The following is a 24,321-nucleotide window of genomic DNA, read 5'->3' as shown; positions in this document are numbered from 1 at the left end:
CGGCGGCATCGCCGTCCTCCAAAGCCCCACGCCCGCCCGATGACGGGCCCCGTGCCCGGAGGCCCCCGAGGTTGGCCTGGAGTTCCCTGCGGCCTCGCACCACGCAGGGGCTGCCCCTGCCGATCAGCGGTCCGTGCCAGGACAGGCGTGAAAGCCCTCAAGCGCTGTGCACAGCTTCCTGCCATGCAGCCGGGGGACACGACGAGGCGGGCATCCTGCACAAAGCCACGGCCACTGCCGGGCAGCCCTCCACCCACACACCCTCTCCGCGTACCATAAGCGTCCAGGGCTTTTTGCTCGCTCAGCTTTGCACCGGGCCACTGGGACGAGCCCTTCCTGCTCAGAGCAGATGGGCTGGTACTGACTCTGCAGGGCAGTGCTGCGATAGCAGAGAGCCCGTTTCTGCGGCAGAGGTGGGATGCTCCCAGGCACACCGCAGAGCAGGCAGGAAGGACTGATGACAGCAAAGGGGTTCACTACTGCTTGACTCCAGAAAGCAAGCATCCTTAAGTCACCTCATCTGTTTGTCAACACACTGTCATTGAAGTGATACCCCTGGAGCAGGACTCTCATATTACTGAGAGCCACTCACCCTGAGCTACAATTACAGCAAAATGTGGCCTTCCTGAGAGCACATAACTCTGCTAAGGAAGGTGTCCCTATGGTAAGCAGTCTGCACATATTCCTAGGCCTGTCTTCACACTGTCCCCATTTAAGGATGCAGGAACCAATGCACTTCTTATTTACTAGATGAATATTGATTTTCTTTCTCTTTAGTGCCTCTTCTGTGCCAGGCTGTGGCTGGAACAGGACCTGTATGACTACACATGCACCAAACTAGCATTCTGAACTTGGATTTGTTACTTTAAGACTTTGGGCCTCTTTTGTATGGATAGATTTTTTTTAATTATTATTATTATTATTTTTAGCTCAAAATCAGTTCCATGATTCTATCTAAACTAATCACAAAACTGAACTTGTTGAATTAACTGAAATGAAGGAGATACTAACTCTTCACTTGAGAAGAGGCACCTGGGATCAAAACCTGGTTTAAACACTGAAATAAACTGCTTTCAGTTGCTTAGCCAGTCATATTTCCCAGATAACTATGGCAATTTTTCTTACAAACTGTATCAGCTAGCACATACTGCTTGACTGTTTTTAATATCTTATTTTGTATATTTTAATAGATCAGAATAACTTTAGACCTAACATAGTTTGTGATTATTTAATTGTAATTTGAGATTGTTTTTAAAGGAAAATGCAATTAATATAAATGTAAAACATCAAAAAAAAAAAAAAACCCAACACAAAAAAACCCACAACCACAACAACAAAACAAACTAACAACAACAAAAACAACAACAAACAACCCAGGCTCCAAACTTCTTTTTTCTAGGCCATGGACTCTGGGGACTGCTTTGGCTCAGCAAGGCAGCAGATCCCATGGGGACAAAGAGTCAAAGTTGTTGGCACATTAAATTATGGATGTAGGAACCAACACCTATGATTGTTCAGCTAAGGAGCACTTCAAACACATACGTCATTGTTAGCTGCATGTCCTGGGCTTGTGTGTAACCTTGGGTGGAGCATTTACTACTCCAAGCATGAACGATGTTGGAGTTCACTTGAGCCCTGGCTTACCAGAGGTCCTAGCTCCCAAGAGCTGCCCATGGCAGAACATTTGGAGGTGCTGTAAAGAGATTAATCAAGGAAATACCTCCCTTCTGTCCCCACTTCCAGATATTAGACAACATTTCAAAGGGTTGATAGCCTTTCCCTCTGATGCAGACAGAGGGAAAATGATGCATATGAGAACTGGCTAGGATCTCTCCTCGGGGAGAAGGGTGCCCAGTGACATAAGAGAAGAACCAATCAGGTAAGAGGTCAGTGCCTCAGAAAGATAAGAGAAAACTAAAATCAGTGGAAAGTAAAAAGAAAAGAAGGAGAAAAAATGAAAGAGTGGGAGACAGGCTGAGTTTTGAGTCAAGGGGAAAGTCAAAATAAAGTCACAGAGTAGGAAGGACAGAGAAGAATCAGAGACAAAGCAACAAAAATTACAGACACAACTGAGAAGAAATAAGATACAGATATGCAAGGAGCACAGCCTAGCCTTGACTAGCTTCTCATCATCAGGAGTTTCTGAAGATTGAAGAACACTTAAAGACCAAGTCTAGAGGGTCTCAGCGGTCTCCTTCCTTTCACATCCTGGACCATGAGCTAATTAAGTACTTTCTGCCAAAATAACCTCACTGTGTAGTTCACTGCTGCCTCCTTCACCATCATACCATGCCCAGGTTACCACCACCTTCATGACAGCAGAATATACATCAGAATGATCACTTTGTAGCTGACCCACAGATGAGCTAGGCTACAACCTTAGACCACAGGTGTGGCTGGCTTGTGGATTGCAGGGCTGGATAGAAAATAATGGTCCTGGCAAGAGACCATTGTGGCCACCAAGTGGTGGCTGGTCAGAAAGCATTCGTCCCTCTAAACCATTCTTCTGCTTTAAGCCTTGGTGCTTGGAATGGTATAGCTATTCTCAGCCTCACTACACAAGAATAATAAAATAATCTGTGTTAGACAAATTCTACATTTGGTTCCCAAAACTCCCCAACGCTATGGAGCCTCATATGTTTTGCCTCTTTTCTTTTGCTACTCCATGCTCTTGCCAAACACTTAAATGGCATTTGCAGTTTCTGGGAATTCTTTGAGAGGAAACAGCAAACAACTGAGAAACCTTCCTTGTCTGGCATGTAGATGGGAGACACTAAGTAGCCATTGCAGCCAGAGGTGAAAGAGATGTCTACATACACGAGAACAGGTTTGTTCACACTCCTTACCCAGCAAATTACTTTCAGTAACATCTACTTTTGAATTCTTTGACACATAGTGGTAGCAGAAGACCTGAAAGTGGCAGTCACCAAGAAGACCCAAAAGATGCTCCCCCACAGCTCATCAAAGACTTGCTGAGTTTGGGATCTACCTCAAATATCAATGGCAACCTCCACCATCACTCCAGTGAGGTTCCTTCACTAAGATCAAAGCACAGCCAGTCTTGCTGGAGGAGGCCAGACTGCTGAAACACCTCTGACCCTCTGCTACCCATTGCTCCCTCTCCTGCATCCTGCAAACCCCACAGTCACACTAGCCAAGGGAGAAAACCCTGGGAGGCAAGGACAGCAGTGGGAGGATTAGAGTCCTCTTGAGAATTTCAGCAGATAAATAAATACAGAGCTGGGCCCTAGACTCTAAAAACAGAGACACACAGTTCTATTCTTTTTGCCTTAGACCCATAGGAAGGAGTTCACAAGCTGGCAAACATCACCTAGGAATCATGGCTCTGAGTTGTCCTCAAAATAAGACAAAAAGATACTGGGTCATGCTTCACCTGTTCTCAGACACCTCTGCCAGTCTACACCACATCAGAGAAATGCACCCTCACTTGGAGAAGGTCCCAGCCCTCTCCTGTCACCCTTTCCAGAAGAGAAATGCACAAAGACTAGGCTGCTGACTGGAGAAACTGAAGCCAGGGACAACTTCCAGGTGCTGGGAAGGTTTCACGCATTTGTTAGAGACCAGTTTGTGGTCTCCCAGCCAGGTATGGTGTTGCCCCACAGCCAAAAGGGCAGCCTTTCCCCACACATACACGCGTGATACTCACAGCCTGCGCATAGGCGCTGTATGGGCTGAACGGCAAGGTGAGAGATGGAGTGAATATCCCCAGCTGCCCCACCATTTGCTGCATACGACGGAGGGTCCTCTCCTTATCTGTGTCAGCAAACTTCACCACTAGACTGGAGGAGGCACCCTAGGCACAGAGAGAGGAGACAGAGAGAGGAGGCAAGGGGAGAAGAGGCTGTGGGACAGCCAGAGAGTCAAGCAGTCAGGCAAGGTGGGATGGGGCAGAACAGGCTGCAGAGAGGAGTGGAAAGAGGAGCAGAAGAGCAAATATTCGTGTGAAAGTGCCCTGGAGCTGCCTAGAACCTGTGCTGTGCCCTTCACCATCCATCCAACCCTTCCCTCTCCCTCCTTTCCCCTCACACCCTTGGCCTTGCATAGCTGCACAAGTTGGTGCACACATCCCTGGCGGCATTCATCAGGTGATGAGGCAGTCAGGAACACCCAGGACATTGTCAACCACCAGCACCATCTTTCCACCACCATGAGCTTGGCTGGATAGGCAGAACAGTTCCTGGCAGCTGGAAATACCCCTGCTGCAGCAACACACTGTCCTGCCCACATGGTGCCCCAATCCAGGTTAGAGCTTGTGAGAGATCAGATCACAACTGCAGCTCCACTTGCACAGGAAGGCACAGCTGCAGCTACACAACTTCACACAATGCACAAAGTATTCCTCTCCACACCCATCCTGTCCCAGAGGTCTACTCTACTGCCTAAATAAGAGAAGGCGGGGAGTGTGCTTCCACTGGAGTCCTGACTGCTCATGTTGCTGAATTGTCAGCTTGCACCCTCTTGAGTTTGAACTACTCCAGGTAGCTGTCTCCAAGACAAATTCATGGCCTGGCTCTTTGCTCTTTTATTTAGTATTTATAGCTGTAAGTGCTGTCACTGTCAGTCTGAACAGACATAGATACACACACCAGCACAGGAGACAAGATAGTTTCCAAAGGCAAGAGCACAGATGTGCACACACACTCTCCCCACCCCCTCACAAGTACACGTGCTGAAAACTGCAGCTGAAACTGTCATTCTTTTGGAGAGCGAAGAGAGGTCCCTGAAACAGGGGAAAGAGGATTAGGAAGAGGGTAGGTACCCTGGTCTTATACTCACGGGCATTGTCTGGCTGCCATGGAGTGCGTGGATTGCTGCCTGAGCCTCTGTGTGAGATGAGAACTTTACAAAAGCACAGCCTGGAAAGGGACAGAAAAAGCACAGAAGATTGCAGTGACAGGACTTCTGTAAAAGTGCCCATTGTATCACCACCCGAGAGACAGTATCTGGAACTCAGGCAGGGCAAAGGAAAACTACCCCAAAACAGGGAACAAAAAGGATGAATCATCCCAAGTCCTCTACTTCCATGATATACTCTAAAGATTATATCACCGTCTCTGCCCTTGCCCCTGCTTACCTCTTCCCCGAATTCGCTATGCACTCCTGTGGCTACAACACTTCATATTGCAGACCCAGACAGAGCCAACAGGCTCACAAGTGATCCCCATAACTCAGCTACCCACTGTGCTTCTCCTCCTTTCACCTTGGTCTGCCTGTCTTCCCCAATCTTTTCTTGCAGCAGACAACTCTTTCTGCCCTGCTCCCTATGCCTGACTGTGATACAGGTTCCCATAAAGATGGGCGTAGAGGAATTAGTTCCCCAGTGGAAAGGAGGCGCAGGTGCCGAGGCAAGTACATGCTGTCTGAAGAGCAAGAAGAAAGGGCACAACACAAAGAGGGGTTCACACCTTTGCTGTTACCATCAGGTCCACGGAGCACCGTACATTCATCAATGACCCCAAATGGTTCAAAGAGCCGGAGCACATCATCCTCAGATTGCTGCTTATTTAACATGCCCACAAAGAGCTTCCTGTCCCCTAGGGGCAAACACAGAAACATCAACCTCCTATGAGGCTCATAGTCCAAAAGCAGGAGGATAACGACACTTAAGCACAGAACAGCCTAGTGTTGAAAACATGACTGGCATGGAAATTATTTGCATTAGCTGAAATGCTTCCAGGGGTCAGTATGCAGGGTACTCCCAAACTCCTCACACCTGCAAAGGTTTCTGTGACTTCCCCTGTCCTTTGCTCTCCAAAGGAAAACAAAAGATTAATAATTTCTTTCTATTCATTAGCCCTTTCCTTCGAATGATCCAACACAAATGGTAATAAGAATAATTCCCTGGGCAATTATAGACTTACTGAAAAATACGTGACATCCAAGAAGTACCTTAGGAAATACAGCAGACCAACCCAGGCAGGGTGAATAAATTCCAGGATTCTTGGCTTCTTTTTCATTTTCCTTCTCTCCAAGATCACTGTTTCCACAGATACTAAGTAATCAAGCATCTTAACTTCTATTTGCCTTTTCCCTACTCCAGTCTAACCAGTATGTGTACTGAGCTGTTCTCTACAGCCTGGAATAAACCTTGGCATCCTGGGTCCCAATTTGCCTCGCCACAGGACCAGCCAAATGCAAGATAGTTGGGTGAGGGCCAAGAAACAGCTCCATGGTCCCCACTACCACCTCTCCAAGGTAATTTTGTACTCATGTCACACTGGTGAGCGGCTGGAAGGCTGGCCAACACATCCAGGACTTTGAGCTCAACATCCTTCTGGGTTCCTTCATCAGGAGAAGAAGTGAGGATTATGGTTTTGTTGGGATGGCCAAGTGTGGTGGTGGAAAGAAAGGTGCACGGTGCTTTCTCCTCCTCTTTATCCATTTACCTTCAGTACCAGGGGCCCATCACACAGCCCAACACCATCCAGTCACACACAAATGACAGCAGTGGCTGGAGCAACATCCTCCATAGACTACTGTTAACAGTTGTTAACATAGTACATTAAAAACCCAGCCTAAATGCCAGCCCAGCCTCGATTTTTGCAAGAAGATAGTTGTGCCAACTACAGAACTAACCCAGCCCAACTGCCCAAACATGCACTGGGGAAACATGATCCACAGGGTGAATGTGTCAGGATATGGCTTGAAAGGAGCAGTGAGGGAGGATTCCTTATTGTTAGTGACAGGATCAGAGGGGCTGGCTCCAAACAAAACCAATGTAATATGACGCACATCAGGGAACATTGCAAGGAAGCTGCTATTCATTTGAGAGTGCACTGACCTGAAAAACAACAGGTCTTGGAGTTACAGCAGCAAAGCAGGCTGCAGGGGTGGTGATGTGTATGTATGGCAGGAATGGAGGACACATTACACATTCACGCTGCCAGCAGAGTCCTCCCACACCAGCCCCTTCCTTGCTCCCCTTGGCTCTGAGGATAGTTCCTACCCAGGTAAGCAAGCTGCCTCCCCAACACTGCTCTGCCACATACAGACATGCTTGGGAACACATGCAGGATGTGTGTCATTGGTCCCTTACAGAAGAGCAGATGCACACTAATGCACAAACACATAGGCTCATGCAAGAACATCCTTGCACATTGACCCAGCACTATCATGCGCCTTCAGAAACAAAATTCCTCAGGGAGCAAGAGGTATGTGCAGACACATGTACTATTGCACCATGCAGACACCACAGGGAGCCACCCCACACCATCCAAGGTCAAGCTCATGCAGGCACGGCTCTCTAATAGGCACTAGGTGTAGATGCAACACAGATGCCACAGATAAAGGATTAAAAGTGCTGCATCTAAGGCTCTTACCCAGTCCCAAACCAACACTCCTGATTTGTATCACTGGAAGTGGCTGAAATATATGGCCTTGTGTCTTTCTTGAAGGCCAAATTTTGCAGCTGCCCGATTCTCATGAGTCCCTGGATAACTAAACCTGTGGGACTTTCATCCCCTTCCATTTTTCTTGTGAGTCTTTCTATATTTGTCCCTGTACCTGCATGACAATGGTTGCATTTTGGAGACACTATTTCACCTGATTGAGTCCATCCAAAATGTAGTGCTCTTGCAATGCCCAAAAATCCCCAGCCAAGGCATGGGAGCTAATAACCTAGGTGCTGTACAGCTGCCTTCTTAGCAGTAAGACAGCATCTGCCCCTAACCAAGTGCCAGCTCAGAAATGCTGGTGGGAAAACCAGCCAAAAAATAGCACATAGAGAAGGTGAAAAATCTGACTGGAAGACAAAAAATAATAGGAATGGTCAGGAACATATTTACTGGGAGGTGGAGAGGAGAATGGAAACTAAAGGAGCAGTAGCTCTGTGCTCCCATTAACATCGCCTGGTGCCATATGTGATTCCAGTCTGGCTCTGGGAGGGGACATTTGAGCTCTGCAGTGCTCCCCCTTCCTCCATCCTAAGTCTATATTGCAGCTGCAGCCTTATTTCAGATATGTGCACCATGCTGCAGCCTTTGGATTGCAAACACAGCAAGAGTTCCTCAAAAAACACATCAATAAAGGGAAGAAACACACTGAGACACATTTATACTGAGTTTAGATGCTGTAAAATAATCCTCTGTTCTTTGAACTAACAATCAATCAATTGTGGATTAAGACTTAACAGCCAGAAATGAACTTGATGGTCTTGCCTTGCTGTTTAGGCATCCCAGAAGGCTGTCTGACTGCTTGGGTCAGGATGGCAGGGGGTGTCAGGACAACTGGGAAAGTCAGCAATATTAGAAATTTGAAAAGCTGAAACTCTAATTTGGGGGAACATAACAGCTACACAGATGTAACATTACTTTTGTAACAGTGGTGTTTTGTTTCTGGATCTGATTTTTTATAAAGTGAGGTTTTTGCCAAAGAATAGTGGGTAACCAGTGGAGAGTAGGGTAAGTGGTTCCATCTCTGGCTGATGACTGAATTCAGTACAATGACCTGAAGGTTACCACAACCACCCAAAGCTTAAGCCTTCTCCAAGCAACAGACTAATGGATTCAGCAGGCCACAGCTTCACAATAGAGGCACTGAACAAAAAGAAACTTTGTCAATCTCCAATCAAATCAACAGTTAACTATAAGCTACTATTTGTTTCCTCCTTCAGAGAGCCTTGACATTTCCTGGATAATTCTTGAGGTTTCATCTTCATAAAATTTCTGCTGGATCAAAAGCATTTTTATTTACTCTCACTTTGGGAAAGGTTCATTGAAACAATGGATACCAGTCTTCATTCTTGTGGTTTTACTGCAGATCTTCTGTTGTCTGACAGAGCTCACTAATAGAACATTTTGGAATTCCTGTATTTATGTGGAAATTTAAGCTTTTTTGAATTTGGAAGAAAAAAATGCTAGCTTTCTTGGCTACACACAACAGGTTAAAACTGTGACACCTTGAGGACTCAGGCTGCAAAAGCAAAGATATACACCTATTCATTTTTAATCTTTTCTGAATGCCCAGAACAGCAATATTAGAAGGGGGTGAAGTCACTGACAACATAAGAGAAATATTTTTTCACTGTTATTTTCATTTCATACAGCCCAGTTCCCAAGATTGGGATTCCCTCCATAAAGGAAAAGGACCCAGGTTTGTTCCCTAGGCTGCCTCTTTACAGCATCGGGGGACCTGTAAAAGGGCTTCTCTGCTGCTGACCTCTCTTCTTCTCCATGTGTTGGAGACCAAACCAAGATCTAGTGCCCTCTCACTTCAGGCAGCTTCCAAATAGGGGTGTTCCCCTACCAGTCACCAAGCTGCCTCCACAACAGAGCCGAAACCCTGCAAGCCCTTTCACCTGATGTCTGCTGTCACCATGTTGATCCCAAATCAGTTCAGAACCTCAAGCCACTGCTGTGGGTTACTGGCTCTTTCGGCTCTCCAGCAGGGACTCCTGCAGTACTGGAAAATCTTCTCTCTCCAGCTTGTGACAGCACGCCCTCCTCCTGCCATTTTTCCTTTACTTTCTTTCCAGTTCTTGTTTTTCACTTTCTGACTGGCAATTTCCTATGCTGTCCAGCAACCAGGAAAATTGTGTCTGATCTCTGACTGTTGAGTTCCCATGGAAACAGGGTCTGGGCACAGCTAGTCACCCAGGCAGCAGGAGGAGGACCAGTGCAGAGCAGGTTGCTGATAAAGATAAGATGGGAACAAGCGAGGGGTTAAGGCTGGCTGAATGCTTTGTCCATGAGAGAGGAGAGCACACAAGCACTGAACACTACTCCTCTTTAAACCCAGCAGATTTAAGTCATCTGGCCAGCAGCTGTCAGCAGCAAAGATCAGGGAGAGGGAGAAAGCCTAGTTGGTTGTGGGTGGGACACAGCAAATTTCCTTGGGTACGCAAAGAGTTTCCTTGTCTCTAAGGCAGTGCTAATGGGCTTGGGCTAGCTGTCCTATCACATCAGTGCAGCAAAGCACTCCAGGTCTCGAAAGAAGCACAGACAAGCATCTCTACCCCCTCACTTCATTTCTTCCTGCCACTTTCAGGCTCATATCAGAGGCGTGAGGGAAAGGAGGAAAGAGCTGACAAAGCCTGTGCCAGAATCACAGGTTCCCCTCTGAACTAATGCAGGCAGCATCTTTTTACTTCTGCAGGGTGCAGTAACACTGAGCATCCAGATACCCCGAGATATCCACTGCAGGGCTTGGCTAAAACTGCCCCTTTGGCACAAAAATTAGCGTATCTTAGACTAGGAGACAAAATCTGGTGCTCTAACTTCATAACTTTTAACTTAATTCAGGATGCTTAATTTGAGAGATGTCAGTCCCTGGAAAGGATAAAAGAGGTTCCCTTCAAGGGTAATGCACAGCAGAGCCTTACTGATGCATACGGCTGTACCCTTGATAGATTCCTAGTCCAAGCAGTTTTGCCCTGACCCAAATCGTTCTTTTACCTCCTGCCAGTGCGGGATTATTGCTATAGGATCTTCCTATATCTGCAGACTTGCTCATCTGCTTCTCTGACAAGTGGAGCATCACAATAGAAACCTTTGGAAAGAGAAACCGGATTCAGATAAATACAGGGTGTTGTCCTGAAGCTGCTTCTGCCTCAGGAAAAATTCCAGTTTGTCATGGATCCTGCAGGAGCTACTTGTTTCTGAGCTCTGCAATGAAGCTGGAAGGAAGCTAGACACATGGGCTGGAGGGAGGCAAGTATTCAGACTCCAAAGGCTGCTTTTCTCTATGACATTCTCCATGGGAAACTGCACTGATACCCTGACATTTGCAGTCATTAAAGACTGCGACACCTTTCATAAGCTTAGAGATTTCAGGGTCCAGTGCCTTGCCCAAAAGCTTGCTTCCAAATCAACATCCTGTTATTGAACTTGTTGGCCTATATGGCTCAATTTGACAGAGAAGCCGAGGCATCAGAGATGTTAAATCTCAACACATTTTCTGAATCTAGGTGGCAGTGTACAGAAGAGCATCCTTATTATTGCCCACCAGCAAGAATGATCATACAACCATAAAACACACATTCCTATAAAATATTATAAAATATACGTCATGTTCTTGCCACTGCAATAATTAAAAGTCACTACAAACTGCTTAAAATTTCAAAAAGGCCCTTCAAAATCTAAACACAACATGCAGGATATGCTGCCCTACGGGACAAACAGTCTCACACAAATTCTTCCCACTACTAAACTGCTTTCAGAGGCACCACCAACAGCACAATGCATGGAGGCAGATGTAGGAATACAAAGAAGAGGAAAAGAAAATGGATTGGTAAACCAAGGAAAAGCAGCAAAACGAATTCATAGATTCAGAGAAGAGGACAAAATTGCAAACTGTCACCACGGGGATGAGGTATCTCAGCTGCTGTAAGCTCCCCATTAATTTAACATCAATTTTTCTGTTCCAACTGTTCCAACTCTAAACTACTCAGTATACACTGCTCTAACCATACTGGTTCCCTGCAGCCTGTCAGCACCTCCTTCTCAGGCCTAAACTCAGGATCCTTTCCCTTCAGACACCATTTTCTCAACATGTGCTATTCTCTGCAACAGCACTTGGGCCTTGACAGTGTGATGGGGGCTGCTGCAGGACTAAGAGTATAGAACCTGAGACAGTCCAACAGCGATGGGGTAGGCAGAGGAGTGAGCTGCAACCAGGAGAATCAGCTGCAGAACGGTGAGCTGAACAGGTTAAAAAGCCAGTGCTGCTGCAGGAATCTGACATTTATTGGTGTGATCAGGTATAAGAATGACAAAACCTCTTTAAAGCTTCTTATGCCCTCCAGGATCCCAGGTGTCATACCTGCTTCAGCTGCTGGGGCAGACACTGTCAGGCTAACAGTACACTCAAAGAGCTGGGAAAGAGCGGAGTGGAGTCACATTATTACCCTTAGGATTTGAGGTGCTCTCAGCTGCCTGCTGCGTCAGCCTGAAGGTTTCCCATCAAAGCCTGTCCTTAGACTCTCTTCTCGCCCCCAAAAACCCCTGCCACACACAAACTTCCCTTCATACAAACTGCAAGGAGAGGAAGGCCAGGTCAGGATCCTGCATCTTTGCTTGGTCACCCTCATAAGCACAATGCCACCAAAGAAGAAACAAGGAGAGATGACAACTACCTCCACGGCTCTCGCTGTCCGCGGGTTTCACTTGAATCGGGCGCGCCATCTGCAATGAAAGAGAAATGCAGAGGATTAGAGCTTGGTCCATCTGCCTGGCATATGGTGCTGATGGCAGTGGCACCAGGGTGCCCCTTTCTGCCTGCTGTGCAGAGTAGGAGAGTGGCAGAAAGGAACCAAGACATTGTGATGGCAACCAGAACCCTTAAAGAAGGGACCACATGGTTTTCCTTCTCAAAAGGAAATGTGTTGGTTTTCCCTGCTCAACTGCTTGCCTGCAGGGAATAACTCTCCTGGAAATGCCCACTATGCATAAACTTCCACCTCTTCAGACACCACAGGTGGAAAAGGACTCCAAGGAAGCAGCTTATCACTCTGAGATTGGAGCCTGAACAGTGATTAGGGTGGTTTAAGGTGAGACTTTGCCTAGAAACTCCTCCTATGCCTGCCCTAATTCAGAGCAGGCATGGACATTTCACCTAAACGAGCTGCTTACTTTCCTTGCAGAAGGGAAGAAAGACTACCTCTGAACTTGGCTAGGAGCAGTACTACAGCAAGCAGGCATCTTATGTTTCTCCTTCCCCAGTCCTCATGCAGTCAGAGCTCAGTGCTCTAAAGAAGGCTCTAAAGAAGGGCAGTGTTGTGACAAAACACTTCTTTCTCACTTGGTTGCAGAGAAGAGCTGTTTACCTCTTTTGCATTAGTGTCACCAGCAATAATCCAATCACAAGCAACAAGTCTGAGAGGTAGCTTAGCTCATGTGATACAGGGACTCTCCAGGTAAGACACCAGAACACTTCTACCTAAGAGTAGCTGCATAAAGTAACCCACAGCTTTAAGTGCCTGATTTGCAAAGCAGGGCAAAAGTCTCATTTGCTGGAAGGTATGCGTGTCCTGTGCTGCCTAGAAAAGAAACTGAAAAGCTGCAGTCCCTTTCCCAGGCTAGCAGGATACAACCAAATTAGAATCTCCTCCAAGGAATAGCAAAAAAGGCAGATTTTCATAGTCATAGCACATTGCACTCCATGTCTCTCAGCATCATTCACAAAGGCTGACAATTACTTGAATCAGTGATATCCATAATAAAAAACAATCAGAAGATCACAGGTAAGACCAGCACACAAATTGCAGGTCTAGACATAATCTGCCTGCTCACTTAGGAAAAACAGCAGCAACAAAACAGAAAATTAAATCAAGTCATAAAAGCCACCAACTGAAATGTGTTCAGAAGCCTGAGTGCAAAATGTGGACTGCTGTCAGTCTCCAAGAGGTGGCTGAGCCAGACTTGCCAGAAACCAGAGGTAGGGCCCACACACACAAGAGCTGCAGAAAACCCATGAGGTTCACAGGACAAATATGTCAACCAGAAAGTGACAAGCTCCCATGGCATGGCACATCACTGCTGAAGCCCAGCCACTGAGCATGGAAGAGCACTTGTGGCAGCCTGTGAACTGACTGGTGGATCTCAGGCAGGATGACGAGAAGCTGGGAACAGCCCAAATTGACACCATCCCTGCCTTAAGAAGAAATATGAGGCTGCTTGGAGAGCCAAAGAGTGGCGGACAGCTCCCCAAAGGAAGGCCAAGCTGCTGTCATGCTGCACCTCAGTAGACAGCACTGCCAACTCCAATTTCATCTCCCAGTACTTGCTGTGTCAGTTAGGGGAGAGGGAAAGGCTGGGGGTCTCTTTCCCACTCTCAATCAGCTGCATGTATTTGCAGAGCTCCTGACATCCTGTTGTGTCCTGCCACGTGGCCCCAGCATGTGCAGCACTGGCACCAGCCTCTGGGCTGCTGCTTCTCTCAGGAGCTGCCAAGGACTAGGTATTACCTTCAGCCCATGAGCCAAGTGGGATGTGGGGCAGGGGTTCAGAAAGATGCAGATAGACATTGCTCCAGAAACCGTCAGATTTCCTCACTAAGAGGCAGTGGCTCCTATTGCTGCTCACAGCCTCTGGCAATATGCTTGTGCAAGCTGAGGCCTGGAGGTGTTTCAGCAGCAGGTTGGGTAGGAAAGGACAGGTGGCCCAGATGTGTGCTCGGAAGAGAGGGCTGGATGCTGAGCCAAGAGGGGCAGCTGGCTACCTCATTCCCCACTGCTCCCACAGCACTGAGAAATATCTGTGTTTCTACCCAGGATGCAAAAGCAGGATTATGCTAAACAGATGGGGAGGGAGATGGAGGGACAGACTTCTATGAGCAGCAAATCCATCTGGGGGAAGGGAGGGAGGAAGGGATGCCATGGAAGGCAAGAGCACTGCACCCCTATGTGAGCACAGACCTATCCAGGGATGCTGGGGCTGAGGGCTTGGGGCACTGAGCTAGCAAGGATGGTGGGAGGTAAGGGAGAGGGTTAAGTACCTGAGGACATGTCCCTGTCCCTTCCCCCAACAGGGCTGTCACTCCAGCTCCCAGCACCTAGGGTAAAGGAGGTGTTGTCATAGAAACGGTTATTCACTACATGGAACCTGACATTTGTGGTTACCATGGAAACCAGCTCTTGGGGGCATTCCCTCTGCTTTGCACAAAAGAGACATTTTGATATCATCTCTGGGGAGGGGGGCCCCTCTACCCATCTGTCTACCCATTTCCTTCCCCCCATGCCAGGGACTGCTACACAGCCAGGATGAGCCCTTCTGAACCTGCTGGCCATGGGGGAGCCTACCCCACAGGGTCACACACCCACAGCAGGGCCAGGGCACAATGCCTGCAAGGCAGCACTGGCAGCTGTGAGGCTCGTGCCAAGGCCAGCAGTGGGGCAAGTCTGCAGCATCTGGCTGAAGAAACAGCGAGGCTGCCTAGGAAGAGACCAAGCACATGGGCTGCCCTGCACCCCACAGCTGTAGCCACAGTTTCTCTCTTGCCTACTTTACACAGCACCTTGGCAGGAAAACGGGAAGATTCGCCCTCTCTGCCAGAGTCAGACCAAGCCCTCAGTGAAGGGCTACCCATTTCCAGAGACCCTGCCAGCTCCAGTGCCTTTGAGAGCCACCCATCAAACTGGAGTCTGGTCTGATGGGCTGGTCTTCATTTGCTATGGAAGATATGGGTGAAAAGGAAAAAGAAAAATTTACAAGAAATTGCTTCAGATATACAGGCTTGAAGAACAGCAGAATTCTCTTCCTGCTGCTTCCTAAAATAGTAGGTCTTTCAAAGGAGGCAGAGGCAGGCCTGGTCCTCCTTGCAGAGAACTGTGCAATCAGACGTTTCCACAAACAGGACAACAACATTTTAATCCTTCCAAGTCCCATGTTGCCATTAAAGATAAAGAAAATATCAAAGGTCTTTCAAGCAGAGATGCAAGCCTACAAATGCAAAACCAGTCCACAGTTGCTTGAATTCAACAACACAGGCTGCAAGGCCTTGAGAAGTGTCCCTGTGGGGTCCTAAACTTTGTATACAGGTCTCAGACAAAGTGATCTGTCCCCTACAGAAGCTCAGTGCACAGAAAGGATGGTCAAGTTTATCTCTTCCATCTGAGGGAGGAAAAAGATTAACAGGAGAGCAGGGAGGACATTCTGGCTTGCACAGCAAACTCTGGAACTACAAATTCTTCTGGCCTCCAGTCATCATCTCAAGCTGCACAATATTCAGAGAACACACATGACTTTAGGAAAGCCACATTTGTACATGCTCAGCTTGGCCGAGAATCCAGAGTCAGGATGTACGTATGTTAAATCCAAGTAGATGCACATGCACAGACGTGCATGCCTTTACCACACAAGAACACAAACAGATATCACCACACATGTGGCATGAAGAACTTGGGCAGATTATAAGTCTGTGCCTACCTCACCAGCTGAATTTTATATTCCTCACTAAATTATTCAGCTGAGCAGCATTATCCTTCATTTCTGAAGAATATCACATTTAGCACATGCTGTCATGCCACCACAGGCTAATCATGCCCCACACTTCATAGCCCTTCCTACCCGCTGCTAAGGACAGACTAAGAGCTGTCAGCTCAATGACCCACTGGACTCAAGAAACCTTCTGGAGCCACTTGCAGCAATGGACACCAGATGGACAGCACACGGGAGGGGGCAAAGCTCCCACCAGCCCCCTTCATTTTCTGCCTCACATTTCCCCTCTTGGCTGGATGCAAACCTTCCCATTACAAACACAGCCATGCTCACCCTCCACAGCCATCACAGACAAATGTTTCTCTGTCTGCATCGCTGTCTTTCACACAAGCACACAGCCTTTGTTAGCTTGCTTTCTTTGGGGTTGCTGGTAGGAAGAAACTGGCCAGCCTGGGGGCACGAAGCTATACTGACCACCAGAGCATTACATGCTACAAAGCACAACAGCCAAGTTTCCTGCATAGCCCTCAGGGAGCAGTGAGTCGATATGTGGTGCTAAGAGAATCACTGCAGCCCAGAGAAGCTTAAAGGATTCCAGAGAAGGGGCCCAGGCGAGTGTCTATATTACAACCCACACCATCACCAGCACCTGCTCAGCCTAGAGAAATGGGCCTGTGCTCTGTCTGGGCTTTCTCCCTGCTTTCTAGGAAATGTGCTCCCATCCTTGTAGCACTCATGGGATCGAAGATCTAAGGAAAATTCCTGGCCCCGCTAAAGTCAGAGGAAGTTTTGCTATTGGTTTCACCAAGGCCAAAATGCACTATTTCTCTTGCCACATCCCAAAAAAAACCCTTCTGGAGGTGAACTAAATCCCCTCCTTTATGCCAACGCCCAGCATAATCTGTCATTTCTGCACTCTGGTAGCCATGTTCTCCCAGGAGGAGAAGTGACCCCTAACTCTTGCTTCCTCAGCTTTCAAACTGTAAAAGCTGGATAGACAGAGAAAGGCCTCTGGGATGGCAGGGCAAGCCTCTCTATTAATTAGGAGTAAATGATGTAAAATAGCCCCTCAGGTGCAATGCAGGGGAACCTCATAGTGTTAAGTGGGTCAGAGGCAGAGAGCATGAAACACACAATACAGGCTGGCTCCTCTGGGATGTCAGGAACCAAAAGGCATCCAAGGCCTTTGGCAGAATGAGGTCCTGGGCTCTAAGGCTTTGCAAATTGTGGGCTGGTCCTCTTCTGGCCAGTTAAAAATGCCCCACCTGAACAATCACAACTACTTCTTGCTGTGCAGAGCTCAAATCTAAATGCTGATTTGCTCATTTGGATTCTCTTTCTGGTCAGGAATGCAAGCATCGATGGATTGGTGCCAGTCTCAGTCACCAACTTACTCTGAGCAAGTGCAAGAAAGCTGCAGAGGGGAAAGTTGAGAGCACTGGCACACTCATCTGACTTTGATCTTTGTCAGGCTGGCTGGAGAAGACATCCAACATCCATCTTTCCCTGTGCTCACTGCTGTACCACTGACCCTGCTTCACTGGACACCTGCTCCAGGGAACATACTCAGGTGCTTCTCCATGCACACGTGGGAGCCTCCCAGGGCCTCAGCAAACTGGCAAAGGGCAGAGCAAAGACATAGGAAGCCTGAGCTGACAGACAGAGCCAGGTCTGCAGAGAGTTTGCACTGGCCTCCATGGATGTGCTGGAAGGTTAATATGCTGCAGCTGGTCTGGGCCTGACATCAGGGATACAGGCAGCTCCTCAATGCAGTCATGCCCCCACCTCTTCTTCCCCCATGGCAGGTTAATTACAGTGGCTGGGTAAAAAGGTCTCTGCTAATATAACACACTTTAGTGGCTGCAGACAGGGCCAAGCAGATGGCAACAGGGACCCTCCGCTTCGGCAGCTGCACAGAGGCTGAGTGCTTCAGTTCCCATGGCAACTGTTATCAGTCTGAGCAGCTCAACATCTCCTGCAATAACGACTGCCCATGGGAATATCCACTGAAAACAGGCCTGAGTCCCAGAGCCACCATAATTACTCCCTGAGCCACCTCTTCTCTGGGCCAAACAATGAAAGTTAAACTATTTCAGTTTGTGGGTGCTGACAGAAAGAGAGTGCCAGAGCAATTGCAGGACCTCCTGGGAGATACTCAAAACTCAGTTGGAGAAGTTGCTCAGTGATCTGATGTACTTAGCCCTGCTTTGACCAGAGAGCCCAAAGGTCTCTTCCAACATGAAGTATTCTCAAACATTGTGTGCATCCACACATACCAAATGACCCTGGGGAGATGGGAATGCAGAGTGTGGGAGCCGTTGCAAAGATGGTCTGTGTGGGTTGGTGCACAAATGCATGTGTGTTCACAAGCACAGGTGAGCTCACATGCCAGCTCTGGGAGAGAAAAGTTTAAACTCTGTACTACAGGGAGATGCAAGTGCCAGGTTGTGCAATAGGTACCAATTTCCAGGGAGAAAGGGAGGCCTCTGGTGCACCAGATAAAGCCTGCATGTGTGCATTTGGTCAACATATGGGAATGGGTGATGATCTTTCATTTCATTATCCTTCCCATTTTGTAGGCAGCAGGAGCAAATGTCTGCCTTTGCAGATTGCTCTCCCCCTTCCTGTTCAAGGTATGTAGTTCTTGGGGCTACTGCCTTGCCTCACTTCAAGGTCTCAGCCCCTTACACCAAACCCCCACCAGCAGAAGCACTTGCAATTCTCTCTGCAGTGAACAGGCACTGCTGTTGCTCCCTGCCCAGGCACTCCTTTAGTCCAGTACCTTCATGTCCGGGTGCTGCCATTCAATCAGACACCCTCAACATGCTCTCTGTTACTGCTACTTTCTACTGATAATGTTGCAGGGCTATTAGGAATTTGCTGATATTGTGTATCAAACCTGCAAGATGGATACATGAAAAACTTCTCTGCCCTGTCTTCCCCAAAGGTTCAAACTACGGAGGCCACCTCAACTATTAGCAACGATTAGAGTCCAGATTCCACCACCAACCAACCATTCAGGTCCCCTAGTCCACTCCTCAGCACGTCTCCCAGGTTTGCCAGATGCCATATCCTGTGATGTCCACATGAATAAACTTTCAGGATACTAGTCCAGGCTGGTTTAATTCATACTAACACATGTACAACCAAAGAGAGGGGAAGGCAGAATGAGGTGCTTTGACCTCTCAACCAAAACCCCTTCAAGTCACCTGCATTCCCTTACATTATCCTGGGCTGTGGACCCTGACAGATGGCCCACAGTGAGCCCTTGCTGCTGGCAGCACAGGAGACAGTCTGCTCACAGGGATGCCCTCTGCTCAGGCTCTGCTCAGTCTCTGCATTAATCCTTGTGCCCAGCCACCTGAGTTAGTGCTGCAGCATCTCAACCCCTGGTGCATTCCCAGAGCCTCTCTCTGCTCTCTGTAATTTTCCATTCCTATGACCCTGCATTCCCAAGCCATCACTGCATCCATGAGCTCTCCCCTTGATGTAGCCACATTTCAGTACCCCCATCACTGCTCTTAAAACTGCCCATATTCCCACCTTGGATCAATACCAATTTCTACCACTTACTTGCCTACCTTTCAGCAAGCCCTTCTTTATTCTGCATAGAAATAAAACTGTAACTGTACCTTGCCAGAAGAATTACTTTTTAAAACCTGCCCCCCTTCGCTTCTTCCCTCTATTTTTCTTCCCCTTCTTCTTCAGGAGCAATTTTATGCAATTTGCAACTGTCTGGCTGTAAATGAAAAGAGACACAAAGCATTTCTGTGAAGTATTGAAAAGCTGGCTGCTTTTCCCTCGAATTTCACTTAGCAAGAGGCTTTAACTTGGTGTGTGATCACTGCGTGTCATTAATAACCTCCCCAGTTCCTTTCAGAACTCAGCAAAGTGAAGGCACAATCACGAATCAAAGGCATGGATTACTGAGATATAATATCATTTTACCAAGCAAGGGAAGAGTGTGCCAGGGAGTGCGGAGGAAGTGAAACACTGCACTGCTAGGCTGGCTGGCATATGAAGATGACACTAGATTTAGGAAGAAACCTAAGGGCTTGATTCCCTCTCTGCTCTTCAGATCCAAAGATTTTGCCTCTCTTCAGCATCCATGTGTTCTGTGCCTTTCCCCAAGCCCTGTGGACTCAGGCCACAAAGAGAGCTAGTTTCTGTTTTGCTCCTCAGGCAGATCTGTCTCCAGCTCTGTTGAGTCTTTGGAGCCCATCAAACTGCTTTACTAGGACTGAGTCAGACTTATTAGTGCAGTTCCCCAGCCTGTCCTCAGAGAGCAAAACTAGGGAATACAAAACAGAATCTTTGTACGCACTGGGTGCAGAAAATACTGTGAAGGGCAGGGAGCAGGAAGAAGGTGCTGGGTGGATAACTAGCGACAATATGTCTATATGCTACACAGCATCAGTCACTGTGAGCAAGGTGTAATGTGCTTCCCATTTGTAAGGTGTACCAGCCAGGGTGATGAGGAAACTTGTCTTGCTGCATGCCAGCCTTTTGGCTGCACTGAGGATCACAGGTTGCCATCCACAAATGAGGGCCTATAATGTGTGAAAACACCCTCCCTGGTCACAGGGCAAAGTACTCTTTCTGCTTACCCCAGCTGACAGCAAAGGCACAGATCCTCAGCATGCTTTTAAGTTTCTCAGCAAGCCTAGGTGATCACACTTCTGCTAATTCACCCATGATGCACTTCTCTGTTCTAGGAAGCTCCATCCTTTCTTACTTAAAGGAAGCTTCAAGCATTTGTTACTTCCAGACTACACTGATAGCAATTCAGCAATTGAAGGCAACACAAGTGTTTTAGATAATACAGTATACAGCTGACAGTCTTCTTGCTTTACACCCTGAGCGCACCATCCCTTACAAGCAGGGGCAAAAGTCCAAAATCTGTCTACCTATCAAAAAATAAGCTTTTTTGAGTTTAAATTCTATTTAGCTACCATACATCCAACAGCCCTCAATTTAAAAATAAACATCTTGTCTCAAACGAAGAACTTGCCAGAAATGCCATAAAAGCAAATAGAGACCATCATGATTCTTATTGACTCATATGGAAAACATAAAATATAAATAAAATAAATATAAAACTTCAGGAAAGCTATGCTGCCCTACAGGAACAACGTGGCAGCATTCTTAGATGGGCTGACAGACTTGGAGGGCCCAAGAAATATCTTATGGGCACAGGCCTACCCAGTGACAGACTTGGGAGAGAACCCAGGAGACCTGCTCCAGCTGCCTGATCACAGCCTAAGAATCTACCAGAAACCATATCAAAGCACTTCCACAAGTCTGTCCTTACCAAATCCTCAGTCTAGACTAAGAAAGCCATTTGTCTCTATTCAGGTTCACAAACTGTTGAGATCAAGCTACAAAGGGAGGTGCTTGGGTACTTGTGGCATTTATAGTTCTTTGCTATACAATGGTGAGTGAAGGATTACCAAGATCCTTCCTATGTCAGTTTGATCCCTTGCTGTCTATGAACAGGCTGATGCTTGGTCATGCATTCAGGTGACAGTCTGTATCACGCTACACAGAAACTTTCTTCCTGCTACCGCTATGTGCAATAAAGTGATAGTAAATGGGTAAAACAAACAAGAAATTGCATGGTTACCAGATTATGGCCCACTTACTGAAATAATCCCAGAGGTGTGGTCCAGGTAATTATGTTCTTTGTCCTATGCTAGGGTCTTCACTATAGTTATGGTGAGAGGTTTTGCCACAGAGTTTATCAGAAGATCTAGATATGCATGCATAGAGACAAATTTCATGGCTTTGATCCCAACACAGGAAAACAACCGATTACCTAGCACTCCTGCCTGTGACTCATTTCCAGCATATTCTCTGTGATCACTTGGCTCAGAGGGAGGGGTGGTACTATACAGACACAAGCAAACCAGGCTAAAAAAACAGGGCTGAAAAGTACCTCATGTCACCCAGTCCATGTCCATATCAAGACCAACTCATCAACTCTATGAACATCAGGAGAGAGGTATGTTCCATTCTGGTAGCAACCACTTCTAATTACAACTAAAATAACCAATGAGAGAATCCTGCCTTCTTGGTCTTTGAGGGACTTACCAAAAGAGAAACTAAATGTGTCAGAATGGTGTATTGCAAGCCTGAAAACAGAAAGCTCCAAATGCAGCACAGCTCATCTTCATCTTAAGTTTGAAGCTTAATTACACCATCTTGCTCATTAACTGTCTCCAGAAAAACATGTTTGAAAGCACTCAGCTAGTACAGACGTCTTACTGTTCCCAAGCAGTTTCTTACACTCCAACATAAAAAGCCTTTAGATCACCACATCACAGATAAATTTCTGCTTTATGTACTACTCCATGCAGAAGTCTATAGTCACTGAGAGCACAAACAGTAGAGAACTTAGCAAAACATGCAACTAAGATCGCCTTGAATCCACCAAGCTTCATATGAATAACCTTTCAGAGTCCTTCTATAGGTACTAGGTAGAGACATGTCTGTCTTCTCCACTGTGTTACAGATCTGTACCATGACTCATCACAACTGCTCCTCCCTCCTTTAAATTGTTCTTATAGACCGTCAACTTAGCCCTAGACCAACACACACAGAAGACTATATTGCTTTAGCCTGAAAGGTTGACCTTTTTCACCCTCACACAAACTTAACTCAAACTGTATTCGAGCAGCTGGTTATCTGCACTCTTCACCCTTGCTATACAGTAAAGATTCTATTAAGTGGTAATTAAATTATGTGCTTTTTACAGCCCTCAAATGCCAAGACAGGTCCATGAGAAAAAGGGAGCACAGGTAAACAAACACAGGAAAGGATGTGTGTGGAGGTCTTGAAGGGAGCTGGAAGAGGTAAGGGAAGCTGTTTGGACCTCTATGGGTTAAAGAGGAAATATTATGGTTAAGAATTCCTAACCCGTCTCCAGGGACTGTTGGTTTACATTAATTATTCTGTTGCCACTTATAGACAGAAAATCACAGGAGGCCCTAAGTACCCAATTCCTCCACCTACTCACCTCCAAAAGAATCCTTCCAACACTCCTGATCAACCCCTTCAGCCACAGCAAGGAAACTGCCCAGTCGAAGCTCTCAAATCATACCAAAATGGCAACAGTTGAGAACTCCTTTTAGCTCACCATGTGGTCCCAGGGAGGGAGAGGACCTCCCTGCAAGGACAGACCTGTTGTGATGCCTGGTCTGCTTTGATCTCTAAAGCACTTTTCTTTCAGCACCAACTGTGGAGCAAGCAGGACCCAGCAATAGACCACAGCTTGTTCAGCAGTCTTGGTCTCACCTATATAACCTGTTTCTCTTCCAAACAATGGGATGTGGCAAGTGTATCTTTTTCTTCTGAGAAGCTCATTCAACTCAGTCACTGCACTAAAAATCATGTTGGGGTCCTGCACAAAGCCACCCAACAAATTGTCCAGGAACCCTGCAGCACAATAGTAGACTAGAAGAGGATGCACCAGGAAGTTCTGCACACCTGGAGGATAAGGGTCTAGTACCTTGTCCTGTGTCCTGTCAGCTTTCTAGTATGCTACTGTGCAGGCTGGGCCCATGCACTTCACCCCAAAGTTCACAGCTCCTTAGTGACAGGGAGAGATAGCTGAAGATGTTTCATCACAGCGGAGAGACTAAAGTGCAGTGCAGAAATAGGTTTGGCTGGAGTTACATGGGGCATGCTTGGCAAGGTGGAGAAAAGAGCAGCAGCTCTACGAAGAGAAGTGCTGTGCTTTTGGCTCCCACATCCCTGTTCTAACCCCCAAAACACACTTCTCTTTCATAAGCAGGAAAATTAATCTAAGCTATTTCTCACCCACACTCCCACTGCTGACCATTCCCCATTCGCCTGCTCATGGCGCAAGCTCCAGGCACAGATCACTGGGACTTACCCCTGGCAAAGTCTTCTGTTCATGCAGTGCTGTCTGGGCTTTGATGGCAGAGTCTCTGGCACAGTAGGTGAGGAATGCACAACCTGGAGTGGATACAGCAAGGGTCCAGTTAGACATGCAATTGCAGAGGCTCATTGACACAACGTTCCTCTTTGGTAATAGCAGATAACCCAAACACAAGAATTACAGATGCTGCCCTGTTCCAGCAGGTGTCCCATTGTTTCTGCTCAGGTACAGAGGAAGTGCCTAAGACGGACCCTGTGCAGGATCTGACTTTTTTTAAGTGCGAGGTTTGCACAAGACAAAGAAACAACAAAGGACATTCAGGCCCCATCCAAGGTCTACTGAACTCATGGAAAAGGGTTCCAGTGAATCAACCAGGTTTGAAACAGGTGTTGAAAAAGATGAGAAACAGCAGGAGAGCAAAATGCATGCCAACTTAGCCTGTGGGAGAAACCGCCCAGAAGACAAGGATCAGAGATAGGAGATAACAATAGGAGATAGGCTGGGTGGGAAGGAAAAGAGAAAAAATCA

At 47.1% G+C, this 24,321-nt stretch overlaps 1 protein-coding gene across 2 annotated transcripts in view; it reads right to left on the bottom strand.

Moving 5' to 3' along the window:
• Positions 1-23,862, bottom strand: part of CELF5 (CUGBP, Elav-like family member 5) — a 26,656-nt gene extending 2,794 nt beyond the window's left edge. Inside the window, exons 1-6 of one of the 2 annotated variants that reach the window (XM_010007467.1) lie at positions 23,788-23,862; positions 12,089-12,140; positions 11,544-11,582; positions 5,427-5,555; positions 4,798-4,877; positions 3,668-3,814 (exon numbers count right to left, since the gene is read on the bottom strand). In XM_010007467.1, coding sequence (XP_010005769.1) covers positions 3,668-3,814; positions 4,798-4,877; positions 5,427-5,555; positions 11,544-11,582; positions 12,089-12,140 — 447 coding nt within the window. In that variant the 5' untranslated portion in view covers positions 23,788-23,862. The remainder of the gene's footprint in view (positions 1-3,667; positions 3,815-4,797; positions 4,878-5,426; positions 5,556-11,543; positions 11,583-12,088; positions 12,141-23,787) is intronic. The other variant, XM_010007466.1, reaches the window with a different exon arrangement.
• Positions 23,863-24,321: the final 459 nt, after the last annotated feature.

The sequence above is a fragment of the Chaetura pelagica genome, unplaced genomic scaffold (assembly GCF_000747805.2).
Source record: "Chaetura pelagica isolate M959 unplaced genomic scaffold, ChaPel_1.0 scaffold522, whole genome shotgun sequence".
NCBI lineage: Eukaryota > Metazoa > Chordata > Aves > Apodiformes > Apodidae > Chaetura > Chaetura pelagica.
The sequence above is the reverse complement of the archived record's forward strand: the minus strand, read 5'-3'. Positions and strand labels throughout refer to the sequence as shown.